Source organism: Anomaloglossus baeobatrachus, chromosome 1, assembly GCF_048569485.1.
Source record: "Anomaloglossus baeobatrachus isolate aAnoBae1 chromosome 1, aAnoBae1.hap1, whole genome shotgun sequence".
NCBI lineage: Eukaryota > Metazoa > Chordata > Amphibia > Anura > Aromobatidae > Anomaloglossus > Anomaloglossus baeobatrachus.
The window spans coordinates 700,899,702-700,916,459 of NC_134353.1; the positions used below are offsets into that span (position 1 = coordinate 700,899,702).

At 47.2% G+C, this 16,758-nt stretch overlaps 1 protein-coding gene across 1 annotated transcript in view; it reads right to left on the bottom strand.

Moving 5' to 3' along the window:
* The window catches only part of DGCR8 (DGCR8 microprocessor complex subunit), a 132,505-nt gene extending 116,589 nt beyond the window's left edge, over positions 1-15,916 (bottom strand). The window contains exons 1-4 of the mRNA XM_075320964.1: positions 15,832-15,916; positions 5,425-6,420; positions 4,963-5,122; positions 2,699-2,841 (exon numbers count right to left, since the gene is read on the bottom strand). Of these exons, the coding sequence (XP_075177079.1) occupies positions 2,699-2,841; positions 4,963-5,122; positions 5,425-6,156 (1,035 nt within the window). The 5' untranslated portion in view covers positions 6,157-6,420; positions 15,832-15,916. The remainder of the gene's footprint in view (positions 1-2,698; positions 2,842-4,962; positions 5,123-5,424; positions 6,421-15,831) is intronic.
* Positions 15,917-16,758: the final 842 nt, after the last annotated feature.

Below are 16,758 nucleotides of genomic sequence, written 5' to 3' on the forward strand. Positions count from 1 at the left end.
AGAATCGGAGGGGGAAGATCCCGAGGATCCCGACGACCGAGAGCCCCGGGCCGAACCCGCCGAGGTATCGGGAGTAGACTGCTTATGATGACGGGACTTCTTGCGCCTCCTGCCCCCCTTAAGGGATTTAAGGGACTCCTGTACTTCCGCCCTGATAATGGAGCGCAATTCAGAGGAGAACCCCGGCCCCTCTTTGAGCAGGGTCTGTTGGATACAGTCTGCACATAGGGCCTTGGTGTAATCCGAAGACAGGGAGGATTGGCATATGGCACATTCCTTGTGACGCTGCTTGGAGGCACTCTTTTTCGGTACCTAACAAGAGAGGGGACACGGAAACGGGGACTTAGAAACACGAAGACCACGAAGTCCACTCACCCCCACGACTCCAGGCAATACCGGATCAGGAGGCGGATTCCCCTTGGATCTCCTGGGACCCACCGACCGAACGCTGCCCGGGCTCGACACAGCCTTCCGGGAACGATCCGCAGAGCCGCGGTCCGAGCCACGCTGGGGCGACTCCTTGCGCTGCTCCTTGCTGCGGGGGGAATCTCCTGCCATAATGGAGGAGAAAAAACTCACCAGTTCCAAGCGCCGGCCAGATATATCTCTTTAGATGGGCGCCGCCATCTTGGATCCGAGTGCGCATGCGCACACCAGTCACTTCCTGGTCGCAGGGCGCACGGCATCCTGGAATCGCGTCACTTCCGGTCGGAGCGTCCAGCTTCACCCCGGCGTGCAGCACAGCAGGGACAAGCCTTCCAGCGGCCGCCGTGAGTGCGCACATCCCCGGAGCGACGCCGGGCCGAGCTCCCGCTCCAGGCCCGCGCCTCACCGCCGCAGAGGTCCGAGACCGAGGGGGGGTGCATCCAGGCCCGAGCACCGGCTTCAGGTAAGTACCAGGCTTCCACACCGGGCCGGACCTGGGACATCAATGGGTTGTCCATACCAGGACAGGAAACCAAACTGATGTGGAGGAGAGGTACCGCCTTTTTATCAGTGGGTTTCCTGTCCTGATGTGGGCGGAACCTATCTCTCTCATGTGGTGCTGTCATGGGCGGCAGGGAAAAAAATGATTTTAAACTCAAATGGTGGCGCCTACTGAAAAGTCTGTACGGTAAATGCACTCAATACTTGGTCGGGGCTCCTTTTGCATGAATTACTGCATCAATGCGGTATGGCATGGAGGCGATCAGCCTGTGGCACTTTTGAGGTGTTACGGAAGCCCAGGTTGCTTTGATAGCAGCCTTCAGCTCGTCTGCATTGTTGGGTCTGGTGTCTCTCATCTTCCTCTTGACAATACCCCATAGATTCTAGGTCAGGTGAGTTTGCTGGCCAATCAAGCTCAGTGATACTGTGGTTATTAAACCAGGTATTGGTACTTTTGGCAGTGTGGACAAGTGCCAAGTTCTGCTGGAAAATGAAATTCCCATCTGCAAAAAGCTCGTTGACAGAGGTAAGCATGAAGTGCTCTAAAATTTCCTGGAAGATAGCTGCGCTGACTTTGGTCTTGATAAAACACAGTGGACCTACACCAGCCGATGACATGGCTCCTCAAACCATCACCGATTGTGGAAACTTCACACTAGACCTCAAGCAGCTTGGATTGTGGCCTCTCTACTGTTCCGCCAGACTCTGGGACCGCGATTCCCAAATGAAATGAAAAATTTACTTTCATCTGAAAACAACATCTTGCACCATTGAGCAACTGTTCAGTTCTTTTTCTCCTTGGTCCAGGTAAGATGCTGCTGGCACTGCCTATTGGTCATGAGTGGCTTGCCGCTGTAGCCCATGTCCTGGATACGTCTGAGTGGTGGCTCTTGAAGCACTGACTCCAGCAGCAGTCCACTCCTTGTGAATCTACCCCAAATTTTTGGATGGCCTTGTCAATCCTAACAAGGCTGCGGTTATCCTGCTTGCTTGTGCACCTTTTTCTACCACACTTTTTCCCTCCACTCAATTTTCCATTAATATGCTTGGATTCAGCACTCTAAACAGCCAGCTTCTTTAGCAATGACTTTTTGTGGCTTACACTTTTTGTGTAGTGTGTCAATCACTGCCTTCTGAACATCTGTCAAGTCAGCAATCTTCCCCATGATTGTGTAACCTACTGAACCAAGACTAAGGGACCATTTTAAACGCTTAGGAAGCCTTTGCAGGTGTTTTGTGGTATTTATTCTAATTTTCTGAGATAATAGCTTGTGTTTTCATTGGCTGTAAGCCATAACCATCAACATTAACAGAAAAAGAACATGAAATAGAGTCATTACACACGGTGATCTATTTGTGTTTCACTTTTCATATTGAATTACTGAAATAAAATTAACTTTTTGATGATACTCTACTTTATTGAGATGCACTTGTAATATTACCATGTTGATTACTGATGTTAACGGGCTTGCATGCAAGTAATTGATTGCCTAATTTTCCCAGTCCTTTGCCCCATTTTCTTTATCCATGCCTGCCAACCAACCCACCCCATCACTCTTCCTTCATGATTTTGTTTTATTATTGGAAAGTAAAATAAATAATTAAAAAGTTAAAATTAAATTTAAGCAGCAGGTGAAAAGAGGGCAAACTAAATTAAACAATCACAAAATTGTAAGTAGAAAAGAAAAAAAAAATAAATTTAAGAACGGTAAAATTATTACGCCATATACTGCAAGAAACACGTAACCAATCATTATTTCTGTCTACATACTCTTATGCTTCCAGTTCCCAGAAAGTAAGGCCGGGACCACGTGACTACTCTTGTTTCTCTGTGCAAGTAGACAGGAATGCCGGAGTTATGGAATGTCATGATCCATCCATCAGGTAAGGGCTCAGTAGGAGGGCGGCCTCGACCTTTATAATGAAGATTAAAAGAAACAATCTTTACTGTTCCAGCACTGCACATAATTGCATTATTTTGACAGTTCGCCCACATAAAAAAATAAATAAATAAAAAAAAAAAAAAAATCAAACTACAGAATTTGTTGTACCAATTGGCACCCACCTCATGGTTTTTTCCTTTCTCTGGATGAATGTTAGGTTATAGGTTGAAGACTATGGATTTATGTCTACATTCAACCTCAAACTATAATTTCCTGTAAAACTACGACTATAGATATAATTTCTCACGGCTAAATAAATCATCCGCATCGATCTTACTGTTAAAATCCAACAGAAACTGGTGCCACAAAGGCTGCAATAAGCAAATTTCCTCATTCTACCTCTCTGTACTGAGCTAAAGAGAGAGCAAAGCTTGGATGCCACGAAGAAAAAGCTGCATGTGCAGATATCTATACAGTGCCTTGCAGAAGTATTCATACCCTGTGAACTTTTCCACATCACTAATAGAATCTCATTAGAATACAATTAAGTTAGAATCTGATATACCAACACTAAATTGCAAATATTTGTGAAGTGTAAAGGAAATGATACATGGATTTCTAAATATTTTAAAAGTATAAATCTGAGAATTGTAATGTGCATTTGTATTCAGCCCCAGAATCAATACTTGATTCTAGATTGGATGGAGGCGATTTTCAAGTCTTGTCAGTCTCAATGGTATTTTAGACCTGGATTTTTACTGCGCCATTCACACACTAATATGCTTTTATCTAAACCATCTATTGTATCTTTTTAGCAGTAGGTTTAGGGTTGATGTCCTGCTAGAAGGTGAACATATGCCCCAGTCTCAATCTTTTGTATCCTCCAACAGGTTTTTCCTCCAAGATGTCCTGTATTTAGCTCATTCCATTTTCCCATCACCTCTGACCAGCTTCCATGACCCTGCTGAAGAAAAGCACCATCACAGCATGATGCTGCCTCCACCATGTTTGATGGTGTGGATGGTGTTTTCAAGGTGATGTGCAGTGTTTTGTTTCCACCACACAAAGCGTTTTGCCTTTAGCCCAAAAAGTTCTGCTTTGCTCTCATCTGACCAGAGCACCTGGGAAGGGACACAAATAGCACGTGGAAGAAAGTGCTTCAGTCAGAAGACAACAAACTAGAACTTTTGGAGCTAAATGCAGAACAGTAAGTGTATATTGCATAAAAATCCCAATAAATACATTTAGGTTTGTAGCTGTAGCATAAAAATAGCAACAAAAAGAGGAAAATATCCTCTAAAAATTAAGTATTACTTACAGTAAGATGGGCTGCAGTGTGTACATCGCCCAGGCCAAAAATTAGTACTCTACCAGGATACAGCTATACCCCCACTAAAGTGGAAGCATCACAGGTGCAGGAGGAGCAAATCCCACACACCCACACACACACCTACATGGAATCGAGGGGGTCGGTTGCTAGATGATAAAACTGCACACTAACTGCACACATGGCTTGCATAGAGCGCTGTTCAAACATGCAAATAACACAGTCACAAACTCGCAGCCTATTAGGTGACGCCCATACTATTAGATCAGGCGGGCTGCCAAGCCGTACCCCACCTGTGTATCATGCACAGACAGACACTCTACAATGCAGGGCCCAACAGAAAGGGGCCTGTCTGTATCCTGTAGAAAAAAATATGAGGTTTTTGTTGGTATTTATAGCCATAAAACGTAAGCCTACAAACCTCGTCACGGGACCTCATGCTTGTAGGTCCCTACACTAAATATAAAATAGCAACAAAAAGAGGCTGTAGCATAAAAAAAACCCACTTGAACACTTTTTCAAGGCACTGTATATTATTAGATAGAACCAACTTGAATCCAATGGCCCAAACGAACATCATGGATCCATACTGTACTTCTATTTTGAGTGCTTAAACCTACAATTAGACTGATAGATCTGTTGTGGTTGTTTAAAGTCAGCCTCACTGCGCACAAGAAAGCATGCACTGAATAACATGCCCAAGGAATTCTTCTTTCGCTCCATCTAATGATTGCTACATTTATTGTGGCACCGGTTAGAGATGCATAAAATGACCTATAAGTGGGCAGCACTGTGCACAGTATACATACAACAAGCTTTCCTTACTTTTCAAAACCGTTTTTATTTTGGTTATCATTGGTTGAACACTGGTCTCGCCATCTGAATGGTGGTCACTTTCTTCTTCATACTTTTCTTCTAGCCTTCTCTTCTTTGAGGTATGTAGGCCCTCCTCCAGCAGAGCATCCACATCGTTATCAAAATCATCCTGCAAAACAAACTATCAGGTACGTCCCCTCTTCCAAAGGTGGGAGAGGCAAAAAAATCCCCTTTTACACTGAGCACAGACATGTACCTCCAATCTGCAGCTAGAGAGGATGGCAAAGAATGTCTACAAAACACTGTGACGACACAACACTCATATGTGGTCAGCGATACGTGGTAAACAGATCCGACCGAGGCATGGTTAGAAAGCATGTGACAAAGCAGTGCTTATAATAAAGACAAAGAAAAAATGAAATGCTTAGAATTAGTAGGTTATGGGTGTAGGGTTAGCACCGGCAGACATACCTCATAATTATATATCAGGGATTCGTCATCGATCTTATCTCTCTGAAGCATGGACTCCGTTAGAAACTCTGCATACTCTGCTGCGTCCTCATCTACATCCATTAGATTCTCAGAAAAATCCTCCAAATCATCGAGAACGGCGTATTCCACTTTCTTTTCCTGATCAGGTTCGGCCTCCTCGTTTCTTTTATTTGCAATTTCATGATTATTGACAATTTTATCATTGCTACTACCAGCATAAGGACAAACATGCAACTCTCCATTGACAGTGTTATTGCTATCTATAGCTTTCTGCTCCTCCGCCTCTGCTCCAGTGTACAGAACCTTCCTATCCTTGCTCTTACAACTCTCTGTAAAACTTACACTGATTTTAACATCTTTAAGCAATTTAAGATCAGGAGTAAATTTCCTAACGGCTGGTGCGTGGCGAGCGGTTCTGGGACTTTGGTCACTTTGGAACTGATCTATCACTGCCGGATGACTCTTGTAAGATGACGACCCTTTTGTGAGTAGCTGTGCTCCGTAGTTTAGCTGCATGTCCCCAGCTGGGGTTTGTGACTGTCCATCACCACCAGAGCCAACGTCCATTACCTCTGCGTCACTGGACGTTTGCAGGGGAGGTGGTGGAGGCTCTTCATTTGGCGGCAGTGGTGGGGGACAAGCAGGTATGAATTCCATTTCTTTGCTTCCAGGTTCCTCAGGGAGAGGGGCTACATACTCACATTGATCCATATTCAATGCTAAATCAGTACAACTAAAAACTACACAAATCAGTAAATTGCTATTCTTAGTCCTTAAAGGAGAATGTCCAGTACAGTGGATATAGCATATCTCACTTGGCCACACGGAAGATTCAGTTAAGCTGACTACATTGCTCTTTTCATTAATGTAGACAGCCTTCAGAAATACTGTCTCTATTACTGGAAATCACAATGTATTCAGCTTAAGAAGCGTTATCACTGAGAAGACATGGTGGAACTTGAAGCTTTGTTTTACCTGTAAAAGAGGACAGGGAGAAAAAAAACATTGTCAGAAATGAGAAGTGTCAAATGCAAAAAAATAAACAAATGCAATTGGATGAGCTAAAGTCCGTCCTTTTTAGGTGGGGCGGGGGGGGGGGGGGGGGTCGAGAATGGATACACGTCAGGTCGGTCAACGTCATTTTGCTTTACTAACAAGCTCAGGAATCATCTATGCCACATACTACTGCAGCTCAGCTTCTTAGTGACATACCGTAGGTTGAAAAAAGACCTACAGTGAGTACGGAAAATATTCAGACCCCTTTACATTTTTCACTCTGTTTCATTGCAGCCATTTTGAAAAATCCAAAAAAGTTCATTTTTTTTTTCTCATTAATGTACACTCTGCACCCCATCCTGACAGGAAAAAAAACAAATTAGAAATTTTTGCAAATTTACTAAACAAGAAAAACTGAAATATCACATGGTCAGAAGTATTCAGACCCTTTGCTCAGACACTCATTTAAGGCTAGGTTCACATTTCCGTTGTTTTGTATCAGTCACATGCGTCGCTTGACGCATGTGACTGATGCGCTGTACAACGGATGACAAAGAACAGAATTGTTTGTCGGACTCCGTTGTGTGCGGGGGGCAGAGCACGAAGGGGCGGAGTTCGGGGTGGGCGGAGCCGAGCGGGGCCGTGGCACTGAGGACGTCAGTGCCGCGGGGACTGCAGGACAGGTGAGAGTGTGTGTGAGAGTGTGTGTGAGAGAGTACATGCTGAGTGCGGGAGGGGGTGGAGCCGAGCGGGGAAGTGTCGGGCTCCCTGCACAGCCAGAGTAAATATCGAGTATAAGCAAAGCACTTTTTGCTTGGTTACCCGATATTCATCTTGGATACCAGCGTACACCGCTCAGCGCTGGCTCCCTGCACACGTAACCAGTGTAAATATCGGGTAACTAACCAAAGCACATTGCTTAGTAACCCGATGTGTATCCTGGTTACGTGTGCAGGGAGCCAGAGAGCGCATGCGCAGCGAAATCATACGGACCGCCCTGCTCAAAAAATGTTACATGCTGCGTTCCTCACGCCCGGCGGTCAGTCGTTCCACGACTCATCAGTCGGGCGGAGGGTGCAACACAGCATCATCAGTCACAATCCGCCGCTCATACAAGTCTATGGGAACAACGGAATCCGCCAAACGGATTCCGTTGTTTATTAGAGCAGCGGATTGTGACTGATACAATTTAACGGAAGTGTGAACCTAGCCTAAGGCTAGGTTCACATTTTCGTTGTTTTAAATCCATCAGGTCTGTCAGCAACGGATCAGTCGTTTTTTAGATGTAAACTGACGCAACGGATGTGCTTTCACAGGATTCCGTTCACAGGAATTCTTTGAAAAAACTGATCCGTCGCGTCCGTTACATCCGCTGTGCGTCCGTTTTTTGACGGATCAGTCATGGACCGTTTGTGTTTGGGACAGCCCAGTGGCTGTGCCAAACATGCTGGGCATGCTGAGGAGAGCATGACGGAATCCAGCGCTTGATTCCATCGTAACACGGATTACGACGGAATCCAGCACCATAGACATACATTACAAGCTTGACAGATGGCGACGGATTCCTGCGTGGTGCGTTAATTTTGACGGGCCGAAAAACGTTACATTCTGCGTTGCTCCCGCTCGGTGGTCAGTCCAAAAACGACTGACCGCGACGCAGCGGATGCAACGCAAGGTCATCAGTCGCAATCCGCCACTAATACAAGTCTATGGGACACAACGAAATCCGCTAAACGGATTGCGTTGTTTACCATAGCCGCGGATTGTGACTGACATTTTAACGGAAATGTGAACCTAGCCTAAGCGACATGGCTAGCGACATCGCTGCTGAGTCACGGTTTTTGTGACGCAACAGCGATCTTGCTAGCGATGTCGCTATGTGTGACATCCAGCAACGACCTGGCCCTTGCTGTGAGGTCGCCAGTCATTGCTGAATGTCCTGGACCATTTTTTGGTCGTTGCTTTCCCGCTGTGAAGCACACATCGCTGTGTTTGACAGCGAGAGAGCAACGACCTGAATGTGCAGGGAGCAGGGAGCCGGCTTCTGCGGACGCTGGTAACCAAGGTACACATCGGGTAACCAAGCAAAGGCTTTGCTTGGTTACTCGAGATTTACCTTGGTTACCAGTGTCCGCAACTTCTAGAAGCCGACTCCCTGCACACATAGCCAAGGTACACATCGGGTTACTAAGCAAAGCGCTTTGCTTAGTAACCCAATGTGTACTATGGTTACCAAGCACAGCGTCGTTACACAGATCGCTGGTGGCTGATCTCTGATCGCTGTGGAGATCTGCCTGTTTGACAGCTCACCAGCGACCATGTAGCGTCGCTCCAGCGATCCCTGCCAGGTCAGATCGCTGATTGGATCGCTGGAGCATTGCTAAGTGTGACAGTACCTTAAGACCTCACAGCTCACAGTGCATGTCAGATCAAATGAGAATCATGAGGTCAAAGGAACTGCCCAAGGAGTTCAGACAGAATTGTGGCAAGGCACAGATATGGCCAAGGTTACAGAAGAATTTCTGCAGTACTCAAGGTTCCTAAGAGCATAGTGGCCTCCATAATCCTTAAATGGAAGATGTTTGGGACCACCAGAACTCTTTATAGACCTGGCCGTCCAGCCAAACTGAGCAATCGTGGGAGAAGAGGTAAAGAAGAACCCCAAAATCACTGTGGCTGAGCTCCAGAGATGTAGTAGGGAGATGGGAGAAAGTTCCACAAAGTCAACTCAACTATCACTGCAGCCCTCAACCAACCGGGCATTTATGGCAGAGTGGCCTGATGGAAGCCTCTCTTCAGTGCAAGACATGAAAGCCCACGTAGAATTTGCAAAAAAAACACATGAAGGATTCCCAGATTATGAGAAATAAGATTCTCTGGTCTGATGAGACGGAGATAGAACTTTTGGGTGATAATTCTAAGCGGTATGTGTGATGAAAACCAGGCACTGCTCATGATCTGCCTAATATAATCCCAACCGTGAAACATGGTGGTGGCAGCATCATGCTATGGGGTGTTTTTCAGCTGCAGGGACAGGATGACTGGTTGCAATTGAAGGAAAGATGAATGCGACCAAGTACAGAGATATCCTGGAAGAAAACCTCTTCCAGAGTGCTCGGTACCTCAGACTTGGCCGAAGGTTCACCTTCCAACAAGACAACGACCCCAAGTACACAGCCAAAATAACAAAGGAGTGATTTAGAACAACTCTGTGACCATTCTTGACTGGTCCAGCCTATGCCCTGACCTAAACCAAATTGAGCACCTCTGGAGAGACCTGAAAATGGCTGTCCACCAACGTTCACCATCCAACCTGACGGAACTGGAAAGGATCTGCAGGAAGAATGGCAGAGGATCCCCATATCTAGGTGTGAAAAACTTGTTGCATCATTCCCAAGAAAACTCATTTGTGTACTAGCTCAAAAGGGTGCTTCTACTCCATACGGAAAATACTTATGACCATGGGAGATTTTAGTTTTTTTGTATAATAAATTTGCAAAAATTTCTACATTGTTTTTTTTTTTCTGTCAAGATTGGGTGCAGAGTACATATTAATGAGAAAAAAATTAACTTTTTTTTAATTTACCAAATGGCTGCAATGAAACGAAGAAAAATTTAAAGGGGTCTGAATACTTTCTGTACCCACTGTAGGTCCACCTAGTTCAACAATCCTCCACCAATTATACATTTTGTCACTAAATCATCGATAATGACAATGTTGTGTGTACTGAGGAAATCATCCAGCCCTTTTTTAAAAGCTGTTATAGTATCTGCCATTACTACCTCTTGTGGTAGTGTATTCCACAGTCTGACTACTAATTGTAAAGAACCCTTTCCTATTTAGCTTCCAGACTTGCTTTTCTTCCACTCGCAGTGTATGCCCCCTGGTACTTAGTATTGTCTTTAGAAGGAACAAGTCATGCGCCAGTCATTTATATTGACCACACATGTATTTGTACATACAGTGTGTCCACCCATATCCTGTCCACCGCCATTAACTTGAGAACGGCGGCAGCTATAGGAATAGAAGTGGTGTCTAGGTATAGTAAAGTAGCCATGCGCTACGCAATGAAACCACCTATAGCACCACCTGGTGGAAAACAACGGAGTTATCATTTTTATCTCGAAAACGGAACGCGATAGAGAAAAAAAAAGTGAATTACAAAGTTGTAGGGCATCATCAATTCAATACGATTTGACACCTTGCATACAGAAATGCTATGATATGAAACCCATGACTCCCCCAAAACATTGAATGCTGGTCACGCATATGGCACGCATTTAACTTTGATGCTCAAAGTGGCCACCGTCAGCTGCAATGCACATCTGGACTCTGGACAGCATACTGTATCTTGCTGCACGTTGTGCAATATGGTAGTTGACACGTTTGCACAAGCATCTGTAATACGGCGTCGTAGGTCCTGCAATGTTGATGGAGGGGTCGCATACACCTGCTGTTTGATGTGACCTCACAGAAAGAAGTCCAATGAAGTCAGGTCAGGTGAGCGTGAAGGCCACTCCACGCAGCCACCATACCCAATGACTTGTAGGAAGGTCTCCATGAGGTATCGCTTCACGTCCGCAGCCTTGTGAGTTTTACACATTCTAATCATAGCCTTTCTGTATGCAAGGTGTTGAATTGTATTGAATTGATGATGCCCTACAACTTTGTAATTCACTTTTTTTCTGTATCTCGTTCCGTTTTTGAGATAAAAATACTAACTCCTTTGTTTTCCACCAGGTGGCGCTATAGGTGGTTTCATTGCATAGCGCATGGCTACTTTACTATACCTAGACGCCACTTCTCTGCCTATAGCTGCTGTCATTGTCAAGTTAATGGCGGTGGACAGGATATGGGTGGACACACTGTATTAATAAGATCTCCTCTGAGATGTCTTTTTTTTCTAATCTAAAAGAAGCCCAACTTTTCCAACCTCTCATCATATGCGAGGCTTTTCATACCTTGTAATAATCTAGTTGCCCGCCTTTGAAGTGACTAAAGCTGGGTTCACACTAAGCGACAGCGACAACGACGTCGCTGTTACGTCACCATTTTCGGTGACGTAACAGCGACCTTGTAAGTCGCTGTTATGATCGCTGCTTAGCTGTCAAACACAGCAGAAGCAGCGATCATAACGTCGCTACATGTGCAGAGAGCAGGGAGCCGCGCTTAGCGCTGGCTCCTTGCTCTCCTAGGTACAGTACACATCGGGTTAATTAACCCGATGTGTGCTGCAGCTACATGTCACAGTGCAGAGAGCAGGGAGCTGCGCGCACTGCTTAGCGCTGGCTCCTTGCTCTCCTTGCTACAGTATACATCGGGTTAATTAACCCGATGTGTACTGCAGCCACATGTGCACAGAGCAGGAGCCGGCACTGGCAGCAAGAGCGGAGGCTGGTAACGAAGGTAAATATCGGGTAACCAGGGAAAGGTCTTCCCTTGGTTACCCGATGTTTACGCTGGTTACAGCTTTCCGCAGCTGCCAGACGCCGTCTCCTGCTCCCTGCTCGCTTCATTTTGTCGCTCTCTCGCTGTCACACACAGCGATGTGTGTGTCACAGCGGGAGAGTGACTACCAAAAAATGAAGCTGGACATTCAGCAACGACCGGCGACCTCACAGCAGGGGCCAGGTCGTTGCTGGATGTCACACACAGCGACAGCGACGGGACGTCGCTGCAACGTCACAGAAAATGGTGACGTAGCAGCGACGTCGTTGTCGCTATGTGTGACACCAGCTTTAGGGTACCGTCACACTTTAGCGACGCAGCAGCGATCCCACCAGCGATCTGACCTGGTCAGGATCGCTGCTGCGTCGCTACATGGTCACTGGTGAGCTGTCAAACAGGCAGATCTCACCAGCGACCAGTGACCAGCCCCCAGCCAGCAGCGACGTGCAAGCGACGCTGCGCTTGCACGGAGCCGGCGTCTGGAAGCTGCGGACACTGGTAACTAAGGTAAACATCAGGTATGGTTACCCGATGTTTACCTTAGTTACCAGCGCACACCGCTTAGCTTAGCTGTGCAGGGAGCAGGAGCCGGCACTGGCAGCGTGAGAGCTGCGGAGGCTGGTAACGAAGGTAAATATCGGGTAACCACCTTGGTTACCCGATGTTTACCTTGGTTACAGCTTACCGCAGGCTGTCAGACGCCGGCTCCTGCTCCCTGCACATTGAGGATTGTTGCTCTCTCGCTGTCACACACAGCGATGTGTGCTTATCAGCGGGAGAGCAACAATAAAAAAAACGAACCAGCACTGTGTGTAACGAGCAGCGATCTCACAGCAGGGGCCAGATCGCTGCTCAGTGTCACACACAGCGAGATCGCTAATGAGGTCACAAAAAACGTGACTCAGCAGCGATCTCAGTAGCGATCTCGCTGTGTGTGAAGTACCCCTAACTTCTGTATGTCCTTTTTAAAATGTGGAGCCCAAAACTGGATCCCGTATTCCAGATGTGGCCTTACAAGTGATTTATAAAGGGGTAACAATACATTGGGATCACAAAATCTAATCTATCTTTTTATACACCCTAAACTCGTTTGCTTTTGCAGCTGCTGCCTGACATTGAGTGCTGCTGCTCAGCTTACTTGTAACCAAAATACCAAAGTCCTTCTCCTGTTCTGTAGTCCCGAGCTTACTTCCATTTAATGTATACACAGTTATAGGATTACTCTGTTCTAGGTGCATTACTCTATATTTATCAACAGTATATCTCATTTGCCAAGTGTTTGTCCAATCAGACATCTTATCCAGATCAGTATTCGATTTACATCTACTGGGTCTATCAGGAGGCATCAGTTGCTTCTTTAACCAGGAGCCCCAGTTACAGGGAAAATCTGGTTAATACACGCAGTAAAACACAATAAGCCCCAAAGGCCATCCCCACCAACACCCCACCCCCCCACCACCACCACACACACACCTCTCAAACTGCTGGTAAACAACCCACGGATTTCCTGTAGTGTTGCATAAGCCCAATAGTGGTGAGAGTGTCCTCACCACCGTTAACCACTGAGATGCCAGTTACTGTTCAACAAAGCATCTAAGGAGTTAACCTGCAGCAAGCAAGGTTAGATCCGATGACAGCAGTTAAGAGCTGTTGTCTGGTCTGTAAAGCAGCCGTCACCCAGTTGTGCACCAACGCCATACAAATCGGACTTCTGCCATACATATACTGTATATGTTGTAAGAAGTGGGTATACATCTGGCAGGGTCAGGTCCAGTAGCGGTTTCATGGCCTGCCATTAGTGATACGACACTAACATCTTGTTATTGAAAAAGGCTGAAATCTGACTCAGCCGTCCCATAGACATGCATCTGAGCATTTGTGAATGAAGAGACGGTATAAGTCAGAGAGATTGGGTCAAGGAGTAAGTGATAATAAGACAGGCACAGGCTTACTTTACAAAAAAAGGGTCAAGGCATGGTAAAAGCATATGATCATGGCCAGAGCCTGCTAGTACTCTTATAGCAAAAAGACCCATGTATTAGCTGCAGCCCTTAGCACACACTATGGAACTAGAGACCCCACTACACAGAGCATTGCTCTCATATCTCCGGGGAGGACGGTGTATCAATAGGATCATGGCCAGATCTTGCTAGTAATTTTATAGCAGACAGATTTGTGTACTAGCTGCAGCCCCCACTACACACAGAGCACCCCACTCATATCTCCGGGGCGGACGGTGTATCCATACGATCATGGCCAGATCCTGCTAGCAATCTTATATGGGACAGACCCATGTACTAGCTGCAGCCCCCAGTACACACTATGGAATTAGAGACCCCACTACACACAGAGCACCCCACTCATATCTCCGGGGCGGACGGTGTATCCATACGATCATGGCCAGATCCTGCTAGCAATCTTATAGCAGACAGATCCATGTACTAGCTGCAGCCCCCAGTACACACTATGGAATTAGAGACCCCACTACACACAGCGCACCACACTCATATCTCCGGGGAGGACGGTGTATCCATACGATCATGGTCAGATCCTGCTAGCAATCTTATATGGGACAGACCCATGTACTAGCTGCAGCCCCCACTACACACAGAGCACCCCACTCATATCTCCGGGTAGGACGGTGTATCCATACGATCATGGCCAGATCCTGCTAGCAATCTTATATGGGACAGACCCATGTACTAGCTGCAGCCCCCAGTACACACTATGGAATTAGAGACCCCACTACACACAGAGCACCCCACTCATATCTCCGGGGCGGACGGTGTATCCATACGATCATGGCCAGATCCTGCTAGCAACCTTATATGGGACAGACCCATGTACTAGCTGCAGCCCCCAGTACACACTATGGAATTAGAGACCCCACTACACACAGAGCACCCCACTCATATCTCCGGGGCGGACGGTGTATCCATACGATCATGGCCAGATCCTGCTAGCAATCTTATAGCAGACAGATCCATGTACTAGCTGCAGCCCCCAGTACACACTATGGAATTAGAGACCCCACTACACACAGCGCACCACACTCATATCTCCGGGTAGGACAGTGTATCCATACGATCATGGCCAGATCCTGCTAGCAATCTTATATGGGACAGACCCATGTACTAGCTGCAGCCCCCAGTACACACTATGGAATTAGAGACCCCACTACACACAGCGCACCACACTCATATCTCCGGGTAGGACGGTGTATCCATATGATCATGGCCAGATCCTGCTAGCAATCTTATATGGGACAGACCCATGTACTAGCTGCAGCCCCCAGTACACACTATGGAATTAGAGACCCCACTACACACAGAGCACCCCACTCATATCTCCGGGGCGGACGGTGTATCCATACGATCATGGTCAGATCCTGCTAGCAATCTTATAGCAGACAGATCCATGTACTAGCTGCAGCCCCCACTACACACTATGGAATTAGAGAGCCCACTACACACAGAGCACCCCACTCATAGCTCCGGGGAGGACGGTGTATCCATGGAATAGTCAGCACAATCTACAATCCCATTGATTTCCATGTAACGTGTAGTGCCCACACCTGATCAGGGCAGGGCTTGCGCTGTACCCTCACCCCCTGACTGTATCATCTGGAGAGAGGACACCAGATCACAGTGCAGGGTGAGCAGCAGGCAGTGCGGAGGGGGCACGGTATGCAGCCGGCTGGGATCGGCACTAAGAGGGAGAACGGGTCCCATGTGCCAGCAGCCGTTACCGCTCCAGCACTCACCGCTGACTACAGGGAGCGCAGAAGAGGCACCACCTGCGCTGCTCACAGCGGGGCTCCGGTACAACAGGTGAGGCCCTCAGTGCTGCGGAATGCCGGCCTCCTGTCACCGAACTCCAGCCGCAATGGACCAGCTAAGGAACCACGGCCGCCAATGACCTCGCTCGGCCACAGTACTCACCCCCTGAGCGAGGCTTCCGCTCCGCTATCACCATCCCTCAACCCGAAAGAAACCAGTCGCCATCTTGCATAGTCCAGCCGGCTCCAGACAACTGCATCGATGCATTCACCAATCAGGAAGACAGCATGGCGGCTAGCACAGGTCGCCAGCCAATAGTGGCTGGCTACGTCATTCGCATCGAGGAACATTCGTCCAATCCTGTGGCGTGTAAGGCTGGAAGTCTGGTTACGGACAACCAATTAGGAGAGCGAACTAGTGAGACAGTGATGCGTAAAGGAGAGTGATGCTGTGCTCGCCTCCACCAATGGCTGTGCGCTGTGTTACCAGTGTGAATTCTGGAAGACTCGCCGCCTTTGGTGCATTACGTGCAGTAACAAGGTGTAGAAGGAATGGTCAGGGAGTAACCATAGCAACAGGTGTATGAACCACACCGCATAGAGAAGGTGGGCAAATAGGACTGCTGTTATCAGGGACTACTGTTCATAGTCCCCTACAGCGCCCAACATTCAGTGGACAATTCATGTGGCACTAATAGTGTGACCATGCAGAATTATAGGTCACGTACCTAATCACCCCGTAGCTACACCCAGTTACCATTTCATTCTACTCTGCCCACGTGAAGAAGACAGTGATAGACAACCCCTTTAAGGCCGTGCTTACTTCCATTGTCCTATAGGAAAGGATTCAAAAGATGCACTGCAGCCGAGCCAACTGTGCCCATCGACTGTGAGGTACTGTGAAGAGTGCCATCAGATGTAATACTTAAGTTCTTGTCCTTATAAGTCCACACTAAAGCTGTCTCCTCAGCGCCCCCTCTAACCTCAGGCTGCTTCCTCAGTGCCATACCCCCTTCTAACCTCAGGCTGTCTCCTCAGTGCCCCCTCTAACCTCAGGCTGCTTCCTCAGTGCCATACCCCCTTCTAACCT